The 24449-nt window shown below is 39.4% G+C and overlaps 1 protein-coding gene across 1 annotated transcript in view; it reads right to left on the reverse strand.

The window, feature by feature from the left end:
• Nucleotides 1-5176: 5176 nt before the first annotated feature.
• The window catches only part of TRPC5 (transient receptor potential cation channel subfamily C member 5), a 284716-nt gene continuing 265443 nt past the window's right edge, over nt 5177-24449 (reverse strand). The window contains 4 exon segments of the mRNA XM_040442706.1: nt 5177-5884; nt 14801-14890; nt 17037-17078; nt 17229-17435. Of these exon segments, the coding sequence (XP_040298640.1) occupies nt 5177-5884; nt 14801-14890; nt 17037-17078; nt 17229-17435 (1047 nt within the window).

The following is a 24449-nucleotide window of genomic DNA, read 5'->3' on the forward strand; positions in this document are numbered from 1 at the left end:
ATGCCCAGCAATTTTATAGCTCCTCCCGCCAGTTAGTTACATAGACACTCTCCTATAACTGCCCCTAGCACTGCCCAGCTAGATAATAGCTCCTCCTAAACCATCTAGTTACATGGACTCTTCCCTATCACTGCCCCTGATGCTGCTTTGACATGCCCATGGACATAACATCACAGGAATTAAGGAAGAGCAGAATGGACATGGTCATTTGATCACAGCCCAGAACGAAAGATAGGAGCAAAAAAGGTTAAAAATATATCACAAAATTACAACTACACACATAAATGATTATTTTAAAGAATGATGATGCAAACTGGGAAACCCCTGTAAAGGGAACCTGTCACCACAAAATACATTGCAATCTGAAAACACCATGTTATAGAGCAGGAGAAACTGAGCAGATTGATGTATAGTTTTGTGGGAAAACATTCAGTAAAACCTGTGATTTATACATTTATATCTCTGCTTTTTCTACCTCCTGTGAACAGCGATTGGTACAGGAAGGAGGGGTTATCAGTGACTGACAGCTATCTCTATGCACACTTATACACACAATGCCATCAATCACTGATAACCCCTTCCTCCTGTACCGATAGCTGTTCACAGAAGGTGGAAAAAGCAAAGATATAAATGTATAAATTACAGTTTTTACTGAATCTTTTTCAGCAAAACTATATATCAATCTGCTTAGCTTCTCTTGTTTTATAAGATGGTGCTTTCAGATACAGAGACAGGTCCTCCATTAGCCTACTTAATTTTAATAGTGCCAACTTAAGTCGTTATCTGTAAAGAATAAATCAAGGCAACTGGACTTACTGTAGATTTCTTGAAAACGTTTCACTCGTTCTTCCAACGAGCTTTCTCAATTCTGAGTGACTGTACAAGAATTCTCTGGGAATAAATATGTAACTGTATCAACATCTGGTAATTATACGCAGCATGGGGTCAAAGGTCATTATACCCAGCATGGGGTCAAAGGTGTTGATCCCATTATACTAATTGGAGTCAGTAGGTGATAATGACCTCCCAGAAAAAGGTGTCAAGACAGCATTGTATTTGGCAGACAATAGATGTCTAACCCCCCCCCGCCTCTATTCAAGCTTGGCTTCTCCATTTTTATGTAGATTGCCTCCTTCACACCTCGTTTGTACCAATCGACCTCCTTATCCAAAACACGTACTTGACTGTCTTCAAAGTCGTGACCGGTTTCTTTTAGATGTAAGTACACGGCTGAATCTTGACCAGAGGTTTTGGCTCTTCTATGCTGAGCCATACGCTGATGTAGTTGTTGTTTTGCTGGGTATAATTACCAGATGTTGATTCAGTTACATATTTATTCCCAGAGAATTCTTGTACAGTCACTCAGAATTGAGAAAGCTCGTTGGAAGAACGAGTGAAACGTTTTCAAGAAATCTACAGTAAGTCCAGTTGCCTTAGTTTATTCTTTACAGATATACCATGACCTGGATAAATGAGAACCTTCACAGACAACATAAGTAATTATTTGCTTTGTCACTCCTGCTCTGCATTGGGTTTGCACTGAAAATAAAAAGTTGTAACAAGAATTTTTGCACATTACATTCTTAAAGGGAAAATCAGAGGCAAGCACAGAGGTTTTTTTCCTGTAAAGTTTCACAGACCGCTCATAACCGTAGGACATGGAGACATGCTGAAAGGCCTCTATGGATCTCTGTTATGCTGGGGACCAGATAAATCTATCTTTGGGGTTAGGGGTGAGCAGCTTCCCTCCGAACAATACTGGTACTCACAGCTTTTTCCCTTAGGTTCACCTTAAATTTGTACTTTATTTGGCACATGCTCAGTTACCCTGAGTAATATTGTTAATCCTATACAGATTAATGAATGCTTATAATTAGTAGACATTTTAGGTGCTAACAATTCTAAATTACAAGACTAGGTTTGTAGAAGATTTACATACTAGATATAATATTTTACCCCCCAAAAAATATAATTTACTCAAGACTAAACTCCATCAACAATGTTTCCCAGTTATATAAGATACATCAAAGAGCTTCACCATAGTTGAAGCCAAGGTGATTACCACCTCACGTGGTTTATTATCACCGTTCTAACAGTCTGCCTTACGAGCCAAGGCAGGCATGCTTCACCAAACCTTGTGCTTTTCAATTTTGACTACATTTTGCAGAACAAGTAGTGGTGCTTAATTCACGAACAATTTTGTAGGAGCTGCTGGTCCTTCTGCTTCTGAGGAACATGTTTCAATGGGTGCATGATTATTTTAGAACAATGACAATACTTATATATAGTGCAAGGTTTCATTGCTTTTTACATACAGTTGGACTGTGATACATGAATAACTGCAAGAGTGATAATCTCATAAACCCAGTTGAAGATTTCTAGAGTCTTATATACAAATACTGACACACTAAGAATACATTGAGAAACCATTTCAGCTGGTTCACCTGAAATAGCTATAAAAGCCTCTGAGCGGGTGCTGGGTTTTGGGAGTAGGCCTTGCTAGATAATCTTAATTAATCACCCTTTATTCTTTCTTCTTTAAAGATCAGCTAAAGGGTGACTGGATAATAATTACTAGAGTTTTTACCTAATTTAATGTTTTGGGAAATAAGGCAAGTATGCTATCAATGCCAGGTCAAGCTTGTTAATATGGTACTTAGCACAAATTAATACTTATGTGTACCATACCTATGGTTTGGTCAATGATGCATTTTTAAAGGGCATCTGTCAGCAAATTTGTACCTGTGAAACTGGCTGATCTGTTACATGTGCACTTGGCAGCTGTAGACATCTATGTTAGTCCCATATTCATATGTGCCCGTATTGCAAATGAGCCTCTAGGAGCAATTGGTGTGTTGCTGTTACTCCTAGAGGCTCAGCTCTCTGTAACTGCTATGCCCTCTGCACTTTGACAATGCCAGTTGTGATCACAGTTACACTGCCTTGCACTGTCAAAGTGCAGAGGGCGCATCAGTTACAGAGATAGCAGAGCCTCTAGGTGTAATGGCAATGCCCCCGTAGCTCCTAGAAGCTCATTTGCATATATTAAAACTTCTGCAATGCGGGCACATATGAACATGGGACCAACACAGATGCCTTCAACTGCCAAGTGCACGTGTAACAGGACAGCCAGTTTCATAGGCACAAATCTGCTGATAGATGCCCTTTAAGTTAGATTAAAATTTCTGATAATTAAATTAATTCTGTGTACAACCATTATTATTGTTGACCGAATCCAAGTATCCAAAGTGGACATCGATCCGAATTTCAGGAAAAATTTGATTCGTCGCAAAGCCGATTTTCCTCGCACTCCATGGTAATGAATCTATTTTTCTTGAAATGGCGGTGAAAAAAAACAACATACTAACCTCATTTGCACGTGAGGAGGCCGTCGTGGCCATCTTGATTGCAGAGACCGTGTGAAATGTTGCTCGGGGTGACGTTTGAGTCACTGTGCTGACTAGGCGCGGTGATGTCATCAGTGATATTTCGCGCAGTGTCTTCAATCAAGTTGGCCGTGACAGCCTCTCCACGATCAAATGGATAAGGCGAGTATGTAATTTTTTTTAAACTGGATTAGCCCCTGACAGGCCTTACATTTTATCTCAGATGCCACGATCAGCAAAGAACATGGCATCTGATGGGTTCAATGATGGAGTAGGGGTTCAATCGCCATTCCAAGTCATTGCGCCTGCTACATACAAAAGAATGAACCAGCCGAATCGAATTTCTCATAACTTCACTCATCTCTACTCATTATCACTGTGAGTCACTATTTTGTATATACCGTTCTCTGCTGTGTCTTAAATCTATATGGAGTCTAAAAGCTATAGTAAATTGTGCCCAATTTTTTCACCTCTTCATCCTGGGCTCTCCCACTTACAACAATCAGGAAATCTTGTTACCTAACGCCAACAATCATTTCCATGGTCTGAAGGAATCATTCTAACCATATGTTTGCAATTGAGTTCCTCTGGTCTTGTATACGGAGACTGAAATAGTATAGTAAGAATGCGAAGTGCAAAGATTTTATTCCTTTCCAACTCAAAATTCTCAGCTTCACTATTGGAACTTTGACAAGACTTTGTCCTATTTGAGCTTAACCTGGGCCAAAAAGTAGACTACCCATATATGATATGTGAACCATGATTAGTATATAGCTTATACAGAAGCCATATTGTTTTTTTCCTACAATCACTACTGTACTTCTTCATTCTTATTTTAGATGTACTGTAAAAGTTTTTTTGGATAATAAAATAGTAAATCTTTCTAGAAACAGTGTTCATGAGTTCTTGAGTTAACATTTCAAATATTCGCCAGTCATAGCAATACACCATTTATATCCATCAAGACCAAGAAATCACCCAAATTAAAAATGCTAGTGGTGCACAGTGTAGGAGCACACTGATTTCCATAAAACATGGATCTACAATACAATTGTAAAGTTGATCCAAGTAGAACAGTATTAGATTATTTTTGACATATATAAGCAGCTATATATCATTGCCCTTTTTCCTGTGGCCCTCGACTTGCTCATATATTCCTGCAGTGTTGCCCATATTGTAGGATGCTACAGTTGTGGTTTGCAGGATACTGCAGACAGATAAATCATAGGAATACAATGTTATACAGTCACCATTCCATTTATAGTGGCAATCTAATTCAGTTCTAAAGTGCTGGCAGAGGAGGTTAAAAGATTAACAACTCTAATAAGCGAACATTACCTGTTACCAGCTTGATATACAGTTTTCTGCGCAAACATGTCAAAACCCATATGCTGCTGGTGGAAATCACAATACAAAATTTGAAATGATGCACCAGAAAAGATAATTTTGGCTAAATATCTGGAGAAATATCTCTATGGACAAGCTGTTATATTATAGTGCAGCTCCGTTTGCTACACATGTTCTGCATTCCCTTTTAGTGTTCTTCAGTAGTCAAAAAGCCCTGCGGATGCTGAAAGACTAACATGAACGCTCAGACACAGCTTAGTAAGCTTTGATATAAAAAGCAAATGAAAATGATAAAAAAATATTGCAAAATAGATCGCTGTTAATGGACTTCCACACTCATCGATATGAACGGGAAGGGATTTCTACATTATTGAATGCTCTGTAAAAGGAAATTGTTACAAATCTATAGTTGCTAAATTTTACAGCAGTCCTATATAGTTATCTTATAGTCTTGTTGTGACCTGCTCCTCCTGCCCGTCTTTCCACTTGTTGATGAACAGATCACATGCATCTCCCCATGAGTCAAACACATCCTCTGTTGAGTCTATCAACTTGGCATTAGAAGAGCAGAGGTCGGAAGCACAGTGTAGGGAGCTGGTATGAATAGGGAGGTGATCGTGACTTGGCACGCCAATGCTCTTATCTTGACTCACCTCATTGAGGTTAATTTCACTTTTAGAGCACTCTGGCTCTGGATCAGTTTGTTTTACTTCCTGCCACACGCAATGAGGCTGGATAAGACCATCAGAGATGGTGTACACTGGTTCACCAGCAGGCTCTGGCATGTGTCCGTTCATCTTAGAAAAGAGTAAGCCCAGTCTTTTAAAGGACTCCTTCTTGGAACTTGAAAGCCTCTGGAGTTTGTTGCCGTTTCGAATAAAGGAACGCTTATTACTAATGCCATTACTTTTAGGAGCCTCATCCATTATTTCAATCCCAGACATTGTTTTAAAGAGAGCTGAGACGTTGAAGTCTTTTTTTTTGTTGGCTACGTTGAAGGACACACTTCTTGCTTTGGAACGTTCTTCTGGCACTTCTTCTTTTTGTGAGATCTCTGTGCTGCTGGTGGAATAGCTTCTCCTTGGAGGCTTCCTGTTGCCCAGAAGATCAAGAACTTCATAGCGGAAGCTGGAGATATCTTGTTTTAGTTCCTGCAGGAAAAGAGCCAATTTATAAAAATACATCAAACAATAGGTGTGCATAATGTGAGGATGACCCCCAAATTTTTAAAATATAATTTAGACTTAGGCAGATTCCTAACTGACTGGTTAAATCACATTATTTACCTGTAAAATAATGGCGAGTCTACGGAAAAAAGGCAATATTTGCACATATTACATAAAGTGCTACATTGAAATCCCATGTGAAGACAATGTTGAACTCAAGTACCTACTTCAAGGACTTCTGTGAGATGTTATTTAAGTAAAGCAAGTTCTTCCTGAGAATCACACATATAGTACTATTTGCACATATCTCCCAGTGCTATGAGAAGCTTCTGCAAGTGTTGTAATGTAATGTGTGCAACAAATAATGGGATTTAGTCTGATAAGGAGAGAATTTCTAAAAATGATTGTATACCTGGATTCCAGTGAGCTTGAAATATGACCAATAAATACAGTGGCATGTCATAAGATGTATGGTATATAGACAGGGGAAATTGTACATTTGGTGTGCTGAGATATATTGATTAACCGATTTGTCATTACCTTCAGACAAATGGTGAATGTTAATGACTATTTTATGTCAGAACTATTTTTGGTCTAAAAGAATCCGTATTAAGAAGGCCTATACAGATATATGGAAATGAACATTAGGAGAAGCCATCTTGTCTGGGTTTATAAAAAGAGCAAGATGAGTTCAACCTCCTCTGGACTGAAAATGACTAACTAGGAGATTAGGAATCTGTGTAGAGACCTTTGTTTGTAAAACTAAGAGGATTTAGTTTGATACAATAAAATTGCTTCATACATATTCTCATATAAGAGACAATGGATGGAAGTGCTGAGTTTTAGTTTATTTTCGGTGAATAGAAAGAGGATCTAGTTTTACTATTCTTTGTAATGTTCATATCAATCATCATGTGAATGTTTTTGGATTTTGGTTTTTATGATATGTCCTAAAATTGTATGTTTTAAATAACTAGAAGTGTGGTAATTATATTAGGTTCATTTAGTGTTAGAATAAGGTGAATTTCCACTGTAATTGCAGAGTGTCAAAGAATCCTGTAGAGTTAATTAGGTACACCTTCTTAGAAGATCTCCTGAAGGGGGATTGTGGACATATCAAGCACATGTGAGGAGGCAGTCCTGTTTGGAATGGGGATTTCTCACTAGTAGCATCTCCTCTATACATCAGGAACTAATGATGCACCTATATCCCCCTTCTTAAGGTCTGTCTCATTATGTCTTTTTATGATGTTTCTAATATCACCCAGGACAATAATTTATCTAAAAGGATGTAATGTATTTCACGGTCACTACTTGTAAGGAAACATTATTTTTCCCTAATGCCCGTGTTTTTCTAATTATTTTTGCATTGACCCCCTGAGGAGCCCGCGAGGGTGAAATGCGTTGGTGTACTCTATACACCAACTTTCATTTTGCTTGGGGCATTATTATTGCTAATTTATACTTCTTCATAATTTTTTTAGGGTTGTATAGGGCTGTCTAGGGGCGGTACGAGGACAGGGAAACCCCACCATTAGGGGTGGTACCTGGGCTGAGGTTAAACCAGGATTTGACTAGGGAAAGATTCCCCTGATAGTAATACATCAGCATTTTTACCTCAATATCTGTTCAAGGATCCTCCTTCCCCCCTTGACGTAGTATATTTACATTCGTTACTTAACCCGTGGTGGATGTTATATATGCAGTAATAGGTGGGCTGCATCTGCTTGCCCATGTTTTTGTTATCTGTCACCAATTTTGGGGCACATTTTTTTAGCTTGATCAATAATAATAAAAGTTATATTTCAGGGGTCCTATTTCCTCTAAGTTTAAAGATTGTGGACATAGGTGTTATAAGCAAATAAGGTATCTTCACAGAGACAATGAGTAAAGTGTCACATAAATCTGTTTTTATCCCAATGAATAGAGGAGTTTTATGGTGTGTGTCTTGATTAAATAGGTTAGTTTTGTATTTAGAGACAGAGTGAATGTCTGGTGGTGTGTATACATAAATGTATTTTAGGATTAGGAATTTTGTCATTGATACATATAGATATTTGCGTTCCATTGTTAAGAACTGTTATTCAAGGTTTTGGTTAAAAATTATCTTGTTGGAGAAATAAAAAAAAAAAACCACAAACTTTAACATAGAACTCCAGTGCCATCTATTGGTGGGGTAGAAGTAAGACATGAGTTGTGAAATAGGTGGGGGAGTAACACAAGTGATGACACTAGTTATTGATTAACCCGACAAATCCCATTCTTAAATGGGATAAAAAGGCAGCATGAGCTGATAGAAGGGATCCTCATCATGATCATCATCACTTCATCAATCCATCCAAGGAGCAACTCACCACAGCAAGGAGAATAAGGCTACTTTCACACTGGCGTTTCTGGGTCCGCTTGTGAGATCCATTTCAGGGCTCTGACAAGCGGCTCAAAACGGATCAGTTCAGCCCCAAAGCATGACGATGCAGAGCCAAACGGATCCGTCCTGACTTACAATGTAAGTCAATGGGGACGGATCCGTTTTCACTGACACAATATGGTGCAATTGAAAACGGATCCGTCCCCAATTGACTTTCAATGTAAGTCTGGACGGATCCATTTTGACTTATTTTTTAATGAATAATGCAAACGGATCCGTTATGAACGGATACAAGCGTTTGCTTTATTGGTGCGGATCCGTCTGTGCAGATACAAGACTGATCTGTGCCAAACGCGAGTGTGAAAGTAGCCTAAGAGAGGAGGGAATAGGACCTGACTATACTACATTCCTGAACCTTGACCCTGATTTCTTGCAGGCCGATTCTTTGGTATAGTAGAGTTCTATTTGTATTTTAGAAAATTAGTTAATTATATCCATATATATATTATATCAATCATATCCTGTGTGTAAGATAGGGTACCCTCTTTAGGCTAGGGAGATATATACTGTTGATATATATTTAGATATCACTGTATCATCTCCGAAGAACTGATTTCAGTTCTAGTCATTTATATGGTTGAATATATATATGGAAATTAAATATGGAGAAAACCTAACTCAGTTTTAATCTGAAACATTTGTCAGCTGGGAGAAATCAGGTGTAAATCTTTTTTTTAAATATTTGTTTTCAGTTATTATTCTGACATGCGATTCATGTATTCATTATCTTTATATTCTCTAGGTTATTGGGTTTTTCTTAATTGCATATCATTGTTTATTACCATTTTATTGTCACTGATTTTATATTTTATTATATTTGCACTGAATTATTATGAATAAATATATATATTTTGCATACCTGTTTCCTTTTGTCTTCAACTCAGCGCAGATAAAAGAGCTCTACTTAGCTCTTGTTTTGTTTATGAAAATAAGTTGGAATCTCCTTGATTATCCCCTTCCCGACACATGACGTACTATTACGTCATCGAAGCCACTGCATTCCCGCAATTTGACGTAATAGTACGTCACGGAGATCGGGCGGGCACTGGAGCGGTGCGCGCTCGATCACTGCAGGAGCATCGGCAGTCCCTGATAGCCGGGCCCCTGCTGTATCCGCCAGCATTGCTGTAAAAGCCGATGCCGGTGGATTAACTTCTTCTATGCCGCAGTCCGCGCTGACCGCGACATAGAAAGTGTTTGCGTCGGGTGAGGGAGCGCATCAAGTCCCCCGTGCTGCTGTGGCGGGGACTCGATGTGTCAGAAGGCAGCCTGATGCCGTGCAGAGGCTGCCCAATGCCTTGCACGGTATTGGGACCTGTCTTCTATGGGTGCCCAGGAGATGCAGTCTCAGGCTGGGTCTCCTAGGCAACCTGTTAGTGTATTACTCACTGTAGTACAGGAACAGACAATGCATTACAATACAGATGTATTGTAATGCATTGCAGAGGGGATCAGACCCCCAAAAGTGAACGTCAGAAATAAAGAAAAGAAAAAAAAAAAGTAAAAAAAAGCCCCTTTCCAAATGATACAAACATTAAGTAGACATATGGGAAATGTAAAGTAATAACTATTATATGAGGTATCACTATCTATTATAAAAGTAGAGAAATTGAAATGTTTAAATTTGGGAGTTTTTCAAAATTTTGATTAAATTGGGGATTTTTTCACAAAGGTGAAATATATTGACTCAAATTTATGACTATCATGAAGTACAATGTGTCACGAGAAAACAGTCTCAGAATGGCTTGGATAAGTAAAAGCGTTCCAAAGCTATTACCACATAAAGTGACACATGTCAGATTTGCAAGAAATGGCCTGAGCAGAAGAGCAACAACTGGCCCGGGGTAGAAGGGATCCTGACTTGTTTACATAAATAAAAGACTGTTTTTCAGAAGCAGTATAAATATTCTGACATTTATGTGGTATTACTATCTATCTTAAGAGCAGAGAAATTCAAATTTAGAAAATAGCAAATTTTTAAAAATTTTCAGTAAATTTTAATAAAAAAAAAAAAGGTAAAACATATTGACTCATTTACCACAAATTTAACATGAAGTATAACAAACTCAGAATTAGTGTTTAACGAATCAAACCATCTGAAGTGAAATTCGATCCAAAGTTTAAGAAAAATTTGATTCCCAACTTATCCAAATTTCCTTGCGCTTCATGGTAACGAATTGTGTTTTTCCTAAAGTGGCAGCTACACGTGTTACAAAGTGAACGTAAGAAGCCTGGATCCCCAATAATGCCCTGCAGACAGCCAATCAGCAGGTAGTCAGTCACTGTGATGTCACAGCCATTTAAAAGCCTCATCCCCCGTGGTCTCCGCCATTTCACTATGAGCTGAGCATAGGAGAGACGTGAAAAGCGCTAGGGACAGTGTCGCTAAAAGCTTTTAATTTTGGCATATTGGATAGGGAGAGTGCAGGGACAGTGTAGGGAGATCATAAGAAGAGCACAGGAAGACTGCAGGGACTGTAATCTGAAGCTGACGGGATCCATAGGAGACGGTGCTCTTCTTATGAAGAGGGTCATGTGACACATCAAACTTATTGGGAATTTCACAAGAAAAACAATGGTGTGCTTGGTTTTAACGTAACTTTATTCTTTCATGAGTTATTTACACGTTTCTGACCACTTATAAAATGTGTTCAATGTGCTGCCCATTGTGTTGGATTGTCAATGCAACCCTCTTTTCCCACTCTTCACACACTGATAGCAACACCGCAGGAGAAATGCTAGCACAGGCTTCCAGTATCCGTAGTTTCAGGTGCTGCACATCTCGTATCTTCACAGCATAGACAATTGTCTTCAGATGACCCCAAAGATAAAAGTCTAAGGGGGTCAGATCGGGAGACCTTGGGGGCCATTCAACTGGCCCACAATGACCAATCCACTTTCCAGGAAACTGTTCATCTAGGAATGCTCGGACCTGACACCCATAATGCGGTGGTGCACCATCACATTATGAGTGTTAGGTCCGAGCATTCCTAGATGAACAGTTTCCTGGAAAGTGGATTGGTCGTCGTGGGCCAGTTGAATGGCCCCCAAGGTCTCCCGATCTGACCCCCTTAGACTTTTATCTTTGGGGTCATCTGAAGGCAATTGTCTATGCTGTGAAGGTACGAGATGTGCAGCACCTGAAACTATGGATACTGGAAGCCTGTGCTAGCATTTCTCCTGCGGTGTTGCTATCAGTGGGAGAAGAGGGTTGCATTGACAATCCAACACAATGGGCAGCACATTGAACACATTTTATAAGTGGTCAGAAACTTGTAAATAACTCATGAAAGAATAAAGTTACTTTAAAACCAAGCACACCATTGTTTTTCTTGTGAAATTCCCAATAAGTTTGAGTCACATGACCCTCTTCCTATTGAAAAAACAAAAGTTGGATTCAAAATGACTGACTTCAAAATGGCCGCCATGGTCACCACCCATCTTGAAAAGTTTCCCCCCTCACATATACTAATGTGCCACAAACAGGAAGTAAATATCACCAACCATTCCCATTTTATTAAGGTGTATCCATATAAATGGCCCACCCTGTATAACCCCCATTAGGGTACTACAGTTCACAGTCTCCCGATGCCTGTCCTCATCATGCCACTTCACCTTCTGGCTCCATCCACACCTCTGTCAGCTCTGTGTGTTTCCTGATCCATCTTGTGTGTGACCCCAAAGGTGACTGACACCATCTACAGGGATGTGAACCCTATCAGTCACTTCACCTATTCCTGTACTAGACAGCTGGTCTCCCTCCTATCGCTCTTTGCTCCCGCAGTCCTTCTTCCATTCTGATACTCCCTGGTCTGTTCTTTATAGAGGATTGCTCAGTGGCCTTACACTTCCCAAGGCTCCCACCGGATCTGGAATGGTTGGGAGGTCTGTTAAAGGGGTATTCCCATCTTAGACATTGGGGGCATAACAATATACGTAGAATGGAGCTTGCAAAGTGCCAGACGGCGCACCACGCATTTGCGGCCACTCTCCATTTCTATGAGACTGCCGAAAATAGCCGAGCACTGGCTCAGCTATTTCCATTAGCCCCATAGAAGTGAATGGAGCCATGGCTTCGCTTGCACAGTGCGCTTCCCATTAATTTCAATGGGACTTCCGAAAATAGCCTATTCCGGCACTCCTATAGAAAGGAATGGAGGGCGGTCGCACATGCACGGTGCGCCCTCCAGCACTTTTCGGGCCATGTCCTATGTATAGGTGCAAGTCCCAGAGGTGGGACACGCACCTATCAGACATTTTGGTCATGTCCTAGAGCAGGGATCATCATCCTTTGGCACCCCAGCTGCCGTGAAACTACAACTCCCAGCATGCAAACTTACTATTCTTGTAACTCCCGTAGAAGTGAAAGGAGAATTCTGGGAGTTGTAGTTTCAGAACAGCTGGAGTGCTGGAGGTTGCTGATTCCTGTCCTAGAGATATGCCCCCCAAGGTTCATGATGGGACAACCCCTTTAATGATTGCTGTATTGTACTGCTAGAGGCCTAGATAAGGCAGCATAGTAATGGTATACACACAGATCAAGTCCTGTGCACTGGGGCTGTACTCCATCACTTCATACAAGCCTTATTCACATAGTGAAGATGTAAAAATGTTGCATCAGTGTTTTGAAATTTAAAGCAGTTGTAGGATCTAAACACGGGGAAAATATAGTGGAGGGAGTTTAATGCCTTTTAAAATATTCTTTGTACCCCACCTAATTATGGTTTGTGAATACCGAGCAAATCTGCAGTATGGGAATAAGGTCTGGTTATTGAATTTCTTAGTATCTGACCCATTTCAGCTGCCATAAAGCACACCTATTTGTTGTACGGTTTAAATAATAGTACCGTCTCCAATATGGCTGATCCCAGGGAAGTTTGAAAAAAATATGTTTAAAAAACAAACAAAAAAAACACTACATTATTTCACCTCTGCAGACCAGAATACATGAATTATTCCCTTTTTGTGGACACTCAAGCGAGATCGACAGTGTGCTTATAATAGTAGAAAGAAGATAACAATGTGAAAAAAGGGCAGGCAGCAGATTTCATAGCTGCATGATCTTTCATCAGAGATGGTGAGAAGACCAGCTGTGAGGAGGAACAATTGCTTCCTGTGAGACGTGTGTATCCAAGTGTGACATATGAATGTTTCATGTGCCTGGCACAAACACACGCAGCTACGTATGTACCATATATCCCTGATTAACTGTTCACATGTTGACTGTTAGTGGTTTGCTCTTAAAACATTACTATGTATTTCAGGCCCACAACCTAATATGAAATTGTGCTGTACTGGCCCAATTACCCATTAAAGGGGTTGTCCAGCTCAGAAAACCCATGAGTTAATAGAGCAACCCCTTGTTCAGCATCCTCATCCTTTGCTCAGACAAGAGAGTGGTTACAAAGAACATCTCTCTCTGGAAGACCTGTCCTATCCTGCATTACACATACATCACAATGATTTCTTTGGGCACAATGTAATACTTCATTTCCCCTGTGGTGGCGCTGCAGGGCAACTGAACACTTACTACCAGGTTTCTCTGCAGATTACAGCTGATTACTTTGGTTCCCAGCATAGGGACACTTTGTACAATTCCAAAAAGAAAAGCTTTTGACATCTGGTCTCATGATGCAGTACTGCGTGGTTACTGTGGTGCTTTGCCAGTGGGTTTTTGGGGTCCAGTGCCAAGGGGGCTTAGTTTGACAGCAAGGGTGCTGTTCGCCTGCTTTATCTTGCTACAAGGGGGCACTGTGGCAGTGGTCGCCACATGGTGCTGTGCCAAATTAGAGTAGGACCCACTTGAAGAAGGCAAACTTGACGTGGTGAGTGGGCCTATGTGTTTTGATTCCAAACGTATAGTAAGTGCCTCTATGGAGACGCTTATAAGTTATGCCGAGATCAATGTATGACATGTGGATCTGCAACCCATGTCTTTTCTTTTTGGAATAGGAACACGTTGCAATCAACTTATTATCAATGGACTGTTCTAACAATTAGGGACTGCCCAAAGTAGACAACCCCTTCAATAAATATTCCATCTCTGTTGAGAACTAGCAAATAATAATCTATTTAGATGTTCGCATGTTAAGGTCACATGCTTTCGGCCGTTGCCGGCCATGGCCCGTTTGGCGACCCGCAAATAGCGGGTCCGCAATATGCGGGCAACGGCTGTGTGCTCACCGCATGATGCTGACACATTCACTTGGGGTTCCTCTCTGTGCCTCCGCACCGCAAAAAAATTGATCCCATAGACGTGTATCAAGGTGGAGAATGTCACTCTGCATTAATTTCTTTGGAGGTAATGAAACGGCCAAGAAATTCAGAGGTTGATATATACCTAATAGATTTTTATGACATCCATATTGCAATCATTAACTAACATGGGAATACCCTTTTAAAGGTATAATAAAGGTTGGTATTTATTTGTAGAAAATATATATTACACACAAGATACAAAAATGCTTTATTACCTTGAAATTTTCTTCTGTTAACCCTTCATTCGTTTTTGAATTCCTAATCATTGCTGCAACGTATCGTTTGACCAGATTTCTGATAACTTCCTGTAGTGAAAGAAAATATTCTGGAATATTAGAAAGTTGAAAAAAAAATTAAGAAAAACGTATACAAACATGTTAAATGCTAACAACTATTTCTATATATTAAATTTTAGATTATTTCTTGCTAATATGATGTGAGAAAAGTGAGAAAATGAAATTATATTTGTAAATGGAATAGTTAATGGAGTTAATAGTTGAACTAGTTATTTAAACATAATGGGGCATTCATCATTTCATGTGAACCTGAAAACAGGCATTAAAAAGTTGCAAAGTTTGGCGCACACTTTAGTTATGCAAAACTTTAGGACTTTTTAGGAGTTACATAATTTGCCACTTTTCAAAGTGGCGGACGGTGTGGGGTAGTGTAGCTGGCCTTTTACATTGACTATAATCTAGGCCAGGAAACTGGCCTAGATTATAGTGGAGATCTAGACCAGCTCAATTGCTGGTCTAAATCTCCGCTTTGGCACACGGAAATGCAACATGCTCCTCTTAATAACTGTCTCGCAAGCATAAAGAGATTAATACCGGCATGTAAAACGCTGGTCTTGATAAATGTCCGCCAATGTACCAGATAACTTGTAATGCACTGTGGTAAACTAGAGTATAGTCAATTATAAACTACCGTATGTATGCATTTTCAAACTTCCAGTAGTTAGGAATTTGTATTTTTTTTCCTCACTTATATAGCGCTGACATATTCCACAGTGCTTTACAGAGATTATCATAACTTGCTGTCCTCAGTGGAGCTCACAATCTACAGTAAGTTCCCTATTAGTATGTCTTTGGAGTGTGGGAGAAAACCCGCCAAATATGGGGAGAACATACAGATGTTGTCCTTGGTTGGAATTGAACCTAGGACCCCAGTTCTAAGCATGTTGAATAATCAAAATTTTAATATACATTAACAAATCTCTGTATATGCTTATCTAGTTAAACACTGATAGTTGAAAGGTTTGCAACCCCTTAAAGGGGCCCTCCAATCCCATAATGACTTTTTTTAAATCTGCCCACAGTAACCCACATTGCATTTTTTTGCCCCCATATACCTGTTTTTCATGTCAGTGCTTTCCTTCCCCTATTCTCAGCATCAGTGCATCCTGGCATGCAACCAGCATGCTCTGATCTGTAATGTTTTCCAGCACATGTTCTGCTGGCCTGCCATGCTGTTCTCTCTGCAGTAGTTATGCCTTCTATACTTCCATTCTCCATATTAGTTAAGCTAAGTATATCCTGTAAAACATTATATAGCTAAGCATGCTGGGTTTGATTAAAAAAACTCAGCAGGAAGCTGATAAAACCAGGAAGTTCTGCCTGTAAACATCATGTGATCTTGGTCATGTGTCATATACCATGGAGACCAGGGTATATGGGCAAATCATCAGTACAGACAAGATGACATCATAACTGCAGCATCGAAGTGCCAGCGCTTGAGGCAGTGGGGGACAAAAATAGGTAAGTATACATTCTTGTACTATTTTATCACTAATGATGGCTTTGGGGACCCTCTAAGCCATAAAATACATGACTATAATATGACTTCATATAACCTTCCAGTTTTACAGAGCCATAATAGCATGCCCATAGAAGTCTGCTGTGGGGCCTTGCTTCTTTCATATGGAGGCATAGAGAGACTTTTTTTTTTTCCCGGATGGATTCCAAATAAATCCAACAGAAAAACCATTGTGCTTTGTACCATTAGACTTGATAATTATGGAGCTATTTGCCACTAGTACGGAGGCACCTATGGCTTTGTAGTCAGAACTGCAGGTACTTCATGTGCCTTACTGGAAGAAGATAAATATTAAATGTATTTAAAAAAAACATGTAAATGCAATTCCACAAGTCCACATTGGAATGCTATTTGTGTCTCTGCCTCTCTTGTCAGTTACCTAATAAAATTTGATCGTTTTATTGAATGCAAATTCTAAATTGCATTAACCTGCCTTAAAGAGGCAGAGAGCCAAAAATGAGTCACCGGCATTTGCAGAAAAGTCAGACCTATTTTATTCTGCTTTAAGCACAGAATGCAGGAGCTTTGTGACAGAACGCACTATGAGGGAATGTCTATTCCTGCTTGTCACAAATGTTTTGAGTCGAGCTTTGCCAAAACGACAGGTCTGTAGCAATGTAATGCAGCAGAGCTTACCTGGTAATGCTGATTTTGAATCAGGTTGTCAGCATGCCGCTCCTGCAATAAAAAAAAAATGTATATGTGAATTTCCCTAAGCATCCATTTAATCACTATGCATTATTGTTTCCAAGGTTCATGGGACTAAATTCAACAAGGCCAGGGATAATATTTTAAAAGAATGTGTTATAATAGGGTAACGTGTCTTACAGTAAAGGTTTTTAGATTTTCATGTTGTCGCTGGAGCTCCTCTTCACGTTTCCCTGGGCACAGCTGATAGTGGATCCACTTGCACAGATACCAGATAGATTTTGGGCTGGCGATAATATTAAATGGAGGTGGCAGAGTCCCACCTTCATCAAAGTAACTCATCCACAGTTTTGTCCTTGCAAACTTCCATTCGATGTCAGCATGATCCTGCCAAAGAAATGATGTAATTTAATCCAAGGTGACTGCAAAAAGTGCCATCCTTCCATTGCAGCAGACAATGCAATTGGTTGATCTGTCTTACATTCATATATCTAAATGTTACAGTGTTGGAGTGGAGTTCTTTGAACCTACCAGATAAAATGGTTTTGAGGGCCCATCCTTCATTATAAAGAACATCAATGTAGACATCAAGCTTCCATTGCATCATTAACTTTGCATATGCAAGATAATAATATCAATTCAAATGATATGTATTATATGTAATAAGAACTACAGTCTACTGGCAAGGGATTGGCATAAAAGTTACCCCCAACAGGTCTTCTGCTGGACCTTTTAGCCCTTGTTGTACTACTGGCCAATTATGCCAGAACCGGAGCCCACCAAAAGGTGCTCTACTTGTTTTTGTCAGTGGTCGAGACCAGCCGTGTTCCCTAACCACCTTAAACGGTATGGACATCTTTGCTGGCATTTTTTTGTACTGAAATGCAGAAACGTTTTTAATAAAATCCTATTAAATGCCTTCAGAGTTATCAGAATCTCATCGACACACTGAAAGGCAATGCCTTCCTTACAATGGTCATCTCAAAAGTCCTTTTCAGCTAAGCAAAGTATACAGCTGCCAAACCTTGGATCTGAAGGCTGTGTAATGGTAGCTTTAAGCACCCGCTAGTTTAACCATTTATTAGATGCCCTTAATTGCTTCTGTATCACAGTGCTTCAAATGATCTAAGTCTTAACTTTTTCCATAATCCTAATCTTTTCTTTTTTATAGTGACAAGAGGTAGCTAGGTATAGTTACCTTTCATGAGTCTGAAAGACATGGGTGAGAAACCCTGTGGCCATTTCCTTGAATGTTTTTGCCATTTTTGTGATTTTTTTTAACAATGTTTTTACCATTTTATACATCATGTTACTTTGAAGTTTTAGTACCATTTTTGCCATTTTTGTTTTCAAGACGTCCGCTGGGTGTATAATTTTTCCTACAGGCTCCTCTGTAGAACTTTAAAAACAGTAAAAAATGCAAATCTAAGGTGTTACTAGAAAAAATATTGTAAAGGTTATGAACACCTTGCTGGCAATTTTCCATGATTGCATTTGACTCATTTTGGGGTACAAATCATATAAGGGTACTTTCCCACTTGCGGCAGAGGATTCCGTCAGGCAGTTCTGTCATCCGGAAAAACGGATCCGTCATTTATTTTTTTTTCACATTTTTTGCACTCTGAGCATGAGCAGACTGAAATGCCGGATCCGTTTTGCCGGAACACTCGGGGGCCGGATCCGGCATTAATGCATTTCAATGGGAAAAAATGCTGGATCCGGCAAGTGTTCCGGAATTGTGGACGGAGATAAAACCGCAGCATGCTGCTGTATTATCTCCGTTCTGAAAAGGCAAAAAGATTGAACTGAAGACATCCTGAACGCATTGCTCTCCATTCAGAATGCATGGGGATAAAACTGATTAGTTCTTTTCCGGTATAGAGCCCCTAGGACGGAACTTAATGCCGGAAAAGAATAACGCTAGTGTGAAAGTACCCTAAGTTGACTTGCATATGAAAACCAAATAAAAATCAACACAATACTTCAATCAATTCTCAAGGAGTGCCTATGTCTATTTTAATTTTTGCTCAATAGCTGATTTGAGTCAGATCCATAAAGACACTAAATAATATCAAATCAGGGCACGAATGCTTACAATGTTAAATTTTTGCAGTGCAACTAAGTTTGCCACATGGTGGCAGTATAGTCAATCTAATCTCGTCTATACTTTGAAGCTAGAAACAGCAACAGAATTGGAAAAAAAAAAGTATCACATATTTATTGACTATATTGTATCATACTGTAAATGGAGCATACACAGCATCAAGAGGTCTCTAGATTCACTGCCAGACACAAAAATACAAAGCTGCCTGCAAACTGTGGAACTGGATAACTCTAGTGATAACCTACAGTATACATTCAATATCTTTACTACTGGGGCTCCTCTTCATATATTCCTATTTGGTGACCATAACCGCAAATCATCAGGTGACTAACCTGATGTGTCTAAAGAACTAAGCTTTTATCTACCTGTTTCCAGCCTGTAAAGGAGGATGCATGGATTATATTGCTTGCTACTTTGCTAACACTGCATTTGGATGTATTGTTTGTAAAAACCTCAGCTTTTTCTTTTTCAATTGTTCTTTACCATTTTAATTGTTTTACCTTCTATGTATCCAATAAAGCAAAGATTTCTGAACGATTCTTTATGTAAGATGTAATACTATCCTCTGAACTCACTGAACGCTTAAGGGACCCTTCCAAAAGTAATGAACAATCTCCAACATCATATCTTATCGCAACCTCAATATTTAAAGTGTAGTTGTTATTTCACTTTTTTATTGTGTACTGACAGTGAGTGTAAGTGTTGTTGTTATGTATTTTATTTGGGAAATATGTAAATTTTTTTAGAAAGATGGAAATGGAAAAGGATCTAGGAATTTTAATAAACAGCAAACTAAGCTGCAGAAACCAGTGTCAGGCAGCTGCTGCCAAGGCCAATAAGATTATGGGTTGCATCAAAAGGGGCATAGATGCCCGTGATAAGAACATAGTCCTACCACTTTACAAATCACTAGTCAGACCACACATGGAGTACTGTGTACAGTTCTGGGCTCCTGTGAACAAGGCAGACATAGCAGAGCTGGAGAGGGTCCAGAGGAGGGCAACTAAAATAACTGGAATGGGGCAACTACAGTACCCTGAAAGATTATCAAAATTAGGGTTATTCACTTTAGAAAAAAGAGGGGAGATCTAATTACTATGTATAAATATATCAGGGGTCAGTACAAAGATCTATCCCATCATCTATTTATCCCCAGGACTGTGACTGTGACGAGGGGACATCCTCTGCGTTTGGAGGAAAGAAGGTTTGTACACAAACATAGAAAAGGGTTCTTTACGGTAATAGCAGTGAGACTATGGAACTCTCTGCCTGAGGAGGTGGTGATGGTGAGTACAATAAAGGAATTCAAGAGGGATCTGGATGTATTTCTGGAGTGTAATAATATTACAGGCTATAGCTACTAGAGAGGGGTCGTTGATCCAGGGAGTTATTCTGATTGCCTGATTGGAGTCGGGAAGGAATTTTTTATTCCCCTAAAGTGGGGAAAATTGGCTTCTACCTCACAGGGTTTTTTCTTCTGCCTTCCTCTGGATCAACTTGTAGGATAGCAGAACGAACTGGATGGACAAATGTCTTTTTTCGGCCTTATGTACTATGTTACTATGAAATCACTGTTTATTATCCTTGTTTTGTGATGTTATTCCTATACTCTGACATCACTGTGTATTATCCTTGTTCTATGATAGTATTCCTGTATTTTGACATCACTGTTTATTATCCTTGTTCTATGATATTATTCCTGCACTATGACATCACTGTGTATTATCCTTGTTCTATAAGTGGCAGATGAGGTTTAACAGTGACAAATGTAAGGTTATGCACATGGGAAGGAATAATGCAAGTCACCCGTACATACTAAATGGTAAAACACTCGGTAACACTGACATTGAAAAGGATCTAGGAATTTTAATAAACAGCAAACTAAGCTGTAGAAACCAGTGTCAGGCAGCTGCTGCCAAGGCCAATAAGATAATGGGTTGCATCAAAAGGGGCATAGATGCCCGTGATGAGAACATAGTCCTACCACTTTACAAATCATTAGTCAGACCACACATGGAGTACTGTGTACAGTTCTGGGCTCCTGTTAACAAGGCAGACATAGCAAAGCTGGAGAGGGTCCAGAGGAGGGCAACTAAAGTAATAACTGGAATGGAGCAACTACAGTACCCTGAAAGATTATCAAAATTAGGGTTATTCACTTTAGAAAAGACGACTGAGGGGAGATCTAATTAATATGTATAAATATATCAGGGGTCAGTACAGAGATCTATCCCATCATCTATTTATCCCCAGGATTGTGACTGTGACGAGGGGACATCCTCTGCGTCTGGAGGAAAGAAGGTTTGTACACAAACATAGAAGAGGATTCTTTACTGTAAGAGCAGTGAGACTATGGAACTCTCTGCCTGAGGAGGTGGTGATGGTGAGTACAATAAAGGAATTCAAGAGGGGCCTGGATGTATATCTGGAGTGTAATAATATTACAGGCTATAGCTACTAGAGAGGGGTCGTTGATCCAGGGAGTTATTCTGATTGCCTGATTGGAGTCGGGAAGGAATTTTTTATTCTCCTAAAGTGGGGAAAATAGGCTTCTACCTCACAGTTGTTTTTTTTTTGCCTTCCTCTGGATCAACTTGAAGGATGATAGGCCGAACTGGATGGACAAATGTCTTTTTTCTGCCATATGTACTATGTTACTATGTTTGATTTTATTCCTGTACTGTGACATTACTGCTTATTATCCTTGTTATTTTACATAAATCCTGTACTGTGACATAACTGTTTATTCTTGTTCTATGATATTATTCCTATATTGCGACATCACTGTTTATTATCCTATTTCTGTGACATTATTCCTGTACTGTGACATCACTGTTTATTATTCTCGTTCTGGGATATTATGCCTGTACTGTGACATCAATGTTTATTGTCCTTGTTCTGTGATATTATTCCTGTACTGTGACATCACTTTTTATTATCCTTGTTCTGGGATATTATTCCTGTACTGTGACATCATTTTTTTAATTATTATCCTTGTTTTATGATATTATTCCTGTACTGTGACATCACTGTTTATTATCCTTGTTCTATTATATTATTCCTGTACTGTGACATCACTATTCATTACCTTTGTTCTATTACATAATTCCTGTACTGTGACATCACTGTTTATTATCCTTGTTCTATTACATAATTCCTGTACTGTAACATCACAGTTTATTGTCCATGTTCTGTGATATTATTCCTGTACTATGACATCACTGTTTATAATCCATGTTCTGTGATATTATTCCTGTACTACGACATCACAGTTTATTATCCATGTTCTGTGATATTATTCCTGTACTGTGACATCACTGTTTATAATCCTTTTTCTGGGATATCATCCCTGTACCATATCAACAATGTGACTTTTATTCCTGTGCACTTACTGTACTTTATTTTGGTCAATATAGTTATTATTTATCATCATACAGCTATGTTCTATTACCTAGAAAATGATCTGCATCCATGTTTTTACATTTGTGGTCATGGCTACGGCCAAGAGATATCCGAAGAACCCTAGGGAGAGAAACAACGGGAACAACCTAACCCAGCTAGGCGTGATTAGCTGACCTGACTAAATGGCTTGTTGTGTGCCCTAAGACATGATCGTGGGTAGGCCTATAAGTGGGCATACCCTATGGAAATGAGAAGATAAGGGAGGGGTGGTGCGGCACCTGAGAACACACGCCTGTGAGTGAGGCTGTGGCTCGTATATGAAGAGCCTCCGCCCCTCCCACAAATGCAGGCTGACTAATCAGCCTTACCAACCTGTTATTAAACTTGTGGTGAGTGGCCAGCCCCTAGAAGCAATCTCTAAAATCCTGAGATTGTTAATAATCCAAACATTTCAGATGATACCGGACACTGAAGGCAGTCCCTGGCTCAGAACCCCTCCTCTATTAGCCTGAGCACAAAGCCTACTCCTACTTTGTAGACTCCAAATTAGCTCTTTATCCATAAGTGAGTCACCAATGATTGGCTTGGCTGAGTGCCAGTAGATAGGAATTCCAAAAAGTTGTCCTGATGGGATACCCTTTTATGGATCATTGTGTAAAAGAAAATATCCATTTTTATTATACAGGCACATGTCATAAAATTTCAACAAAATTCACTGACTATCCATAGTTTTATACAAAAAATTGCAAGAAATGAAGGAGCAATGTCCCTTCAAAATAGTATGACGCTCGTATTCCAGTAGAGTGGCAACATGACGGTCACCTGCGCTTTGACAAGAGAGGCAGTTCTATACGCTCCATAAAAACCTTACAATAGTTATCTCCATATACATTTTTTTTTCTATTATGGCATCTATCTGTAGTTAAATCTATCCATACTTGCTCTGTAAACTATCGGATATATTGTATGTTGCCTCTTAGGAACAGTGACAACAACAAAGATCTTTGTCTATGTACATTACACTATTGCCAAATAAGTTCACATGAAGGTGCTGTGATCAGACTGTGCTTCTAGGCACCGTATCAAATGCAGAAGAACAAAGAGCATACGCCAAGCCTGGAGTTCAATAAATCAAACAAGTGCATCTGGCCATGAATTTTGTTTGGGTACATTTATTTAATTTATTGAACTGTAAGCAAGCTGCTCTCACTCCCTTCTCTGAATGTAATCTATTGTACTGGATAAACACACATATTATAGGAGTATTAGAGACATTTGCTCATTGACCTTTAGGAACCCAGTTACGTTTCCCTCCAATCTTATACCAAAATGCAAACAGTTCACTACTATTGCTAGATACTGTACCTCCAGGATAAAGTTAATATTTAAAGGGCTTGTCCTACAAATATATATATATATAACCAGGCACCTTGTTTCGAATACTAGTAAATGCATGGAACTAACAATGTTGTATGACCACTGAGTTATTCAATAACATGTAACTGCATAGCTCTATCTGCTGTTCGTAACATTGCCGAGATGGATGCACATGCACAGTTCTGTCCTCAACTACCACATGCCCTATCTACCGTTAGATGCTGTGACAGTTACAGGGAGAGAGCTGCAGCAGAATGAACACGACTCCTGAGAAAGGACATGCCGCCTGGGAAAGGACAGCTTTGGATCCAGGTGAGGTACACATCGGGTTCTAGCTTTGTTAGAAAGAGATTGATGTCTGATCCCTATTTATTTATTTTTGCATTAATCGTGCAAAAAAAAAAAAAAGCAACATTTAGTTTTCCTGTTCTTTCCCGTCTATAGGACCTTGGACCTTTCTAGCAGAAATTTATGAGCATTTTTTCCCTTTCTCCCTCATTTTTACTTGGGCGCATGCA

Source organism: Bufo bufo, chromosome 8 (assembly GCF_905171765.1).
Source record: "Bufo bufo chromosome 8, aBufBuf1.1, whole genome shotgun sequence".
Lineage (NCBI taxonomy): Eukaryota > Metazoa > Chordata > Amphibia > Anura > Bufonidae > Bufo > Bufo bufo.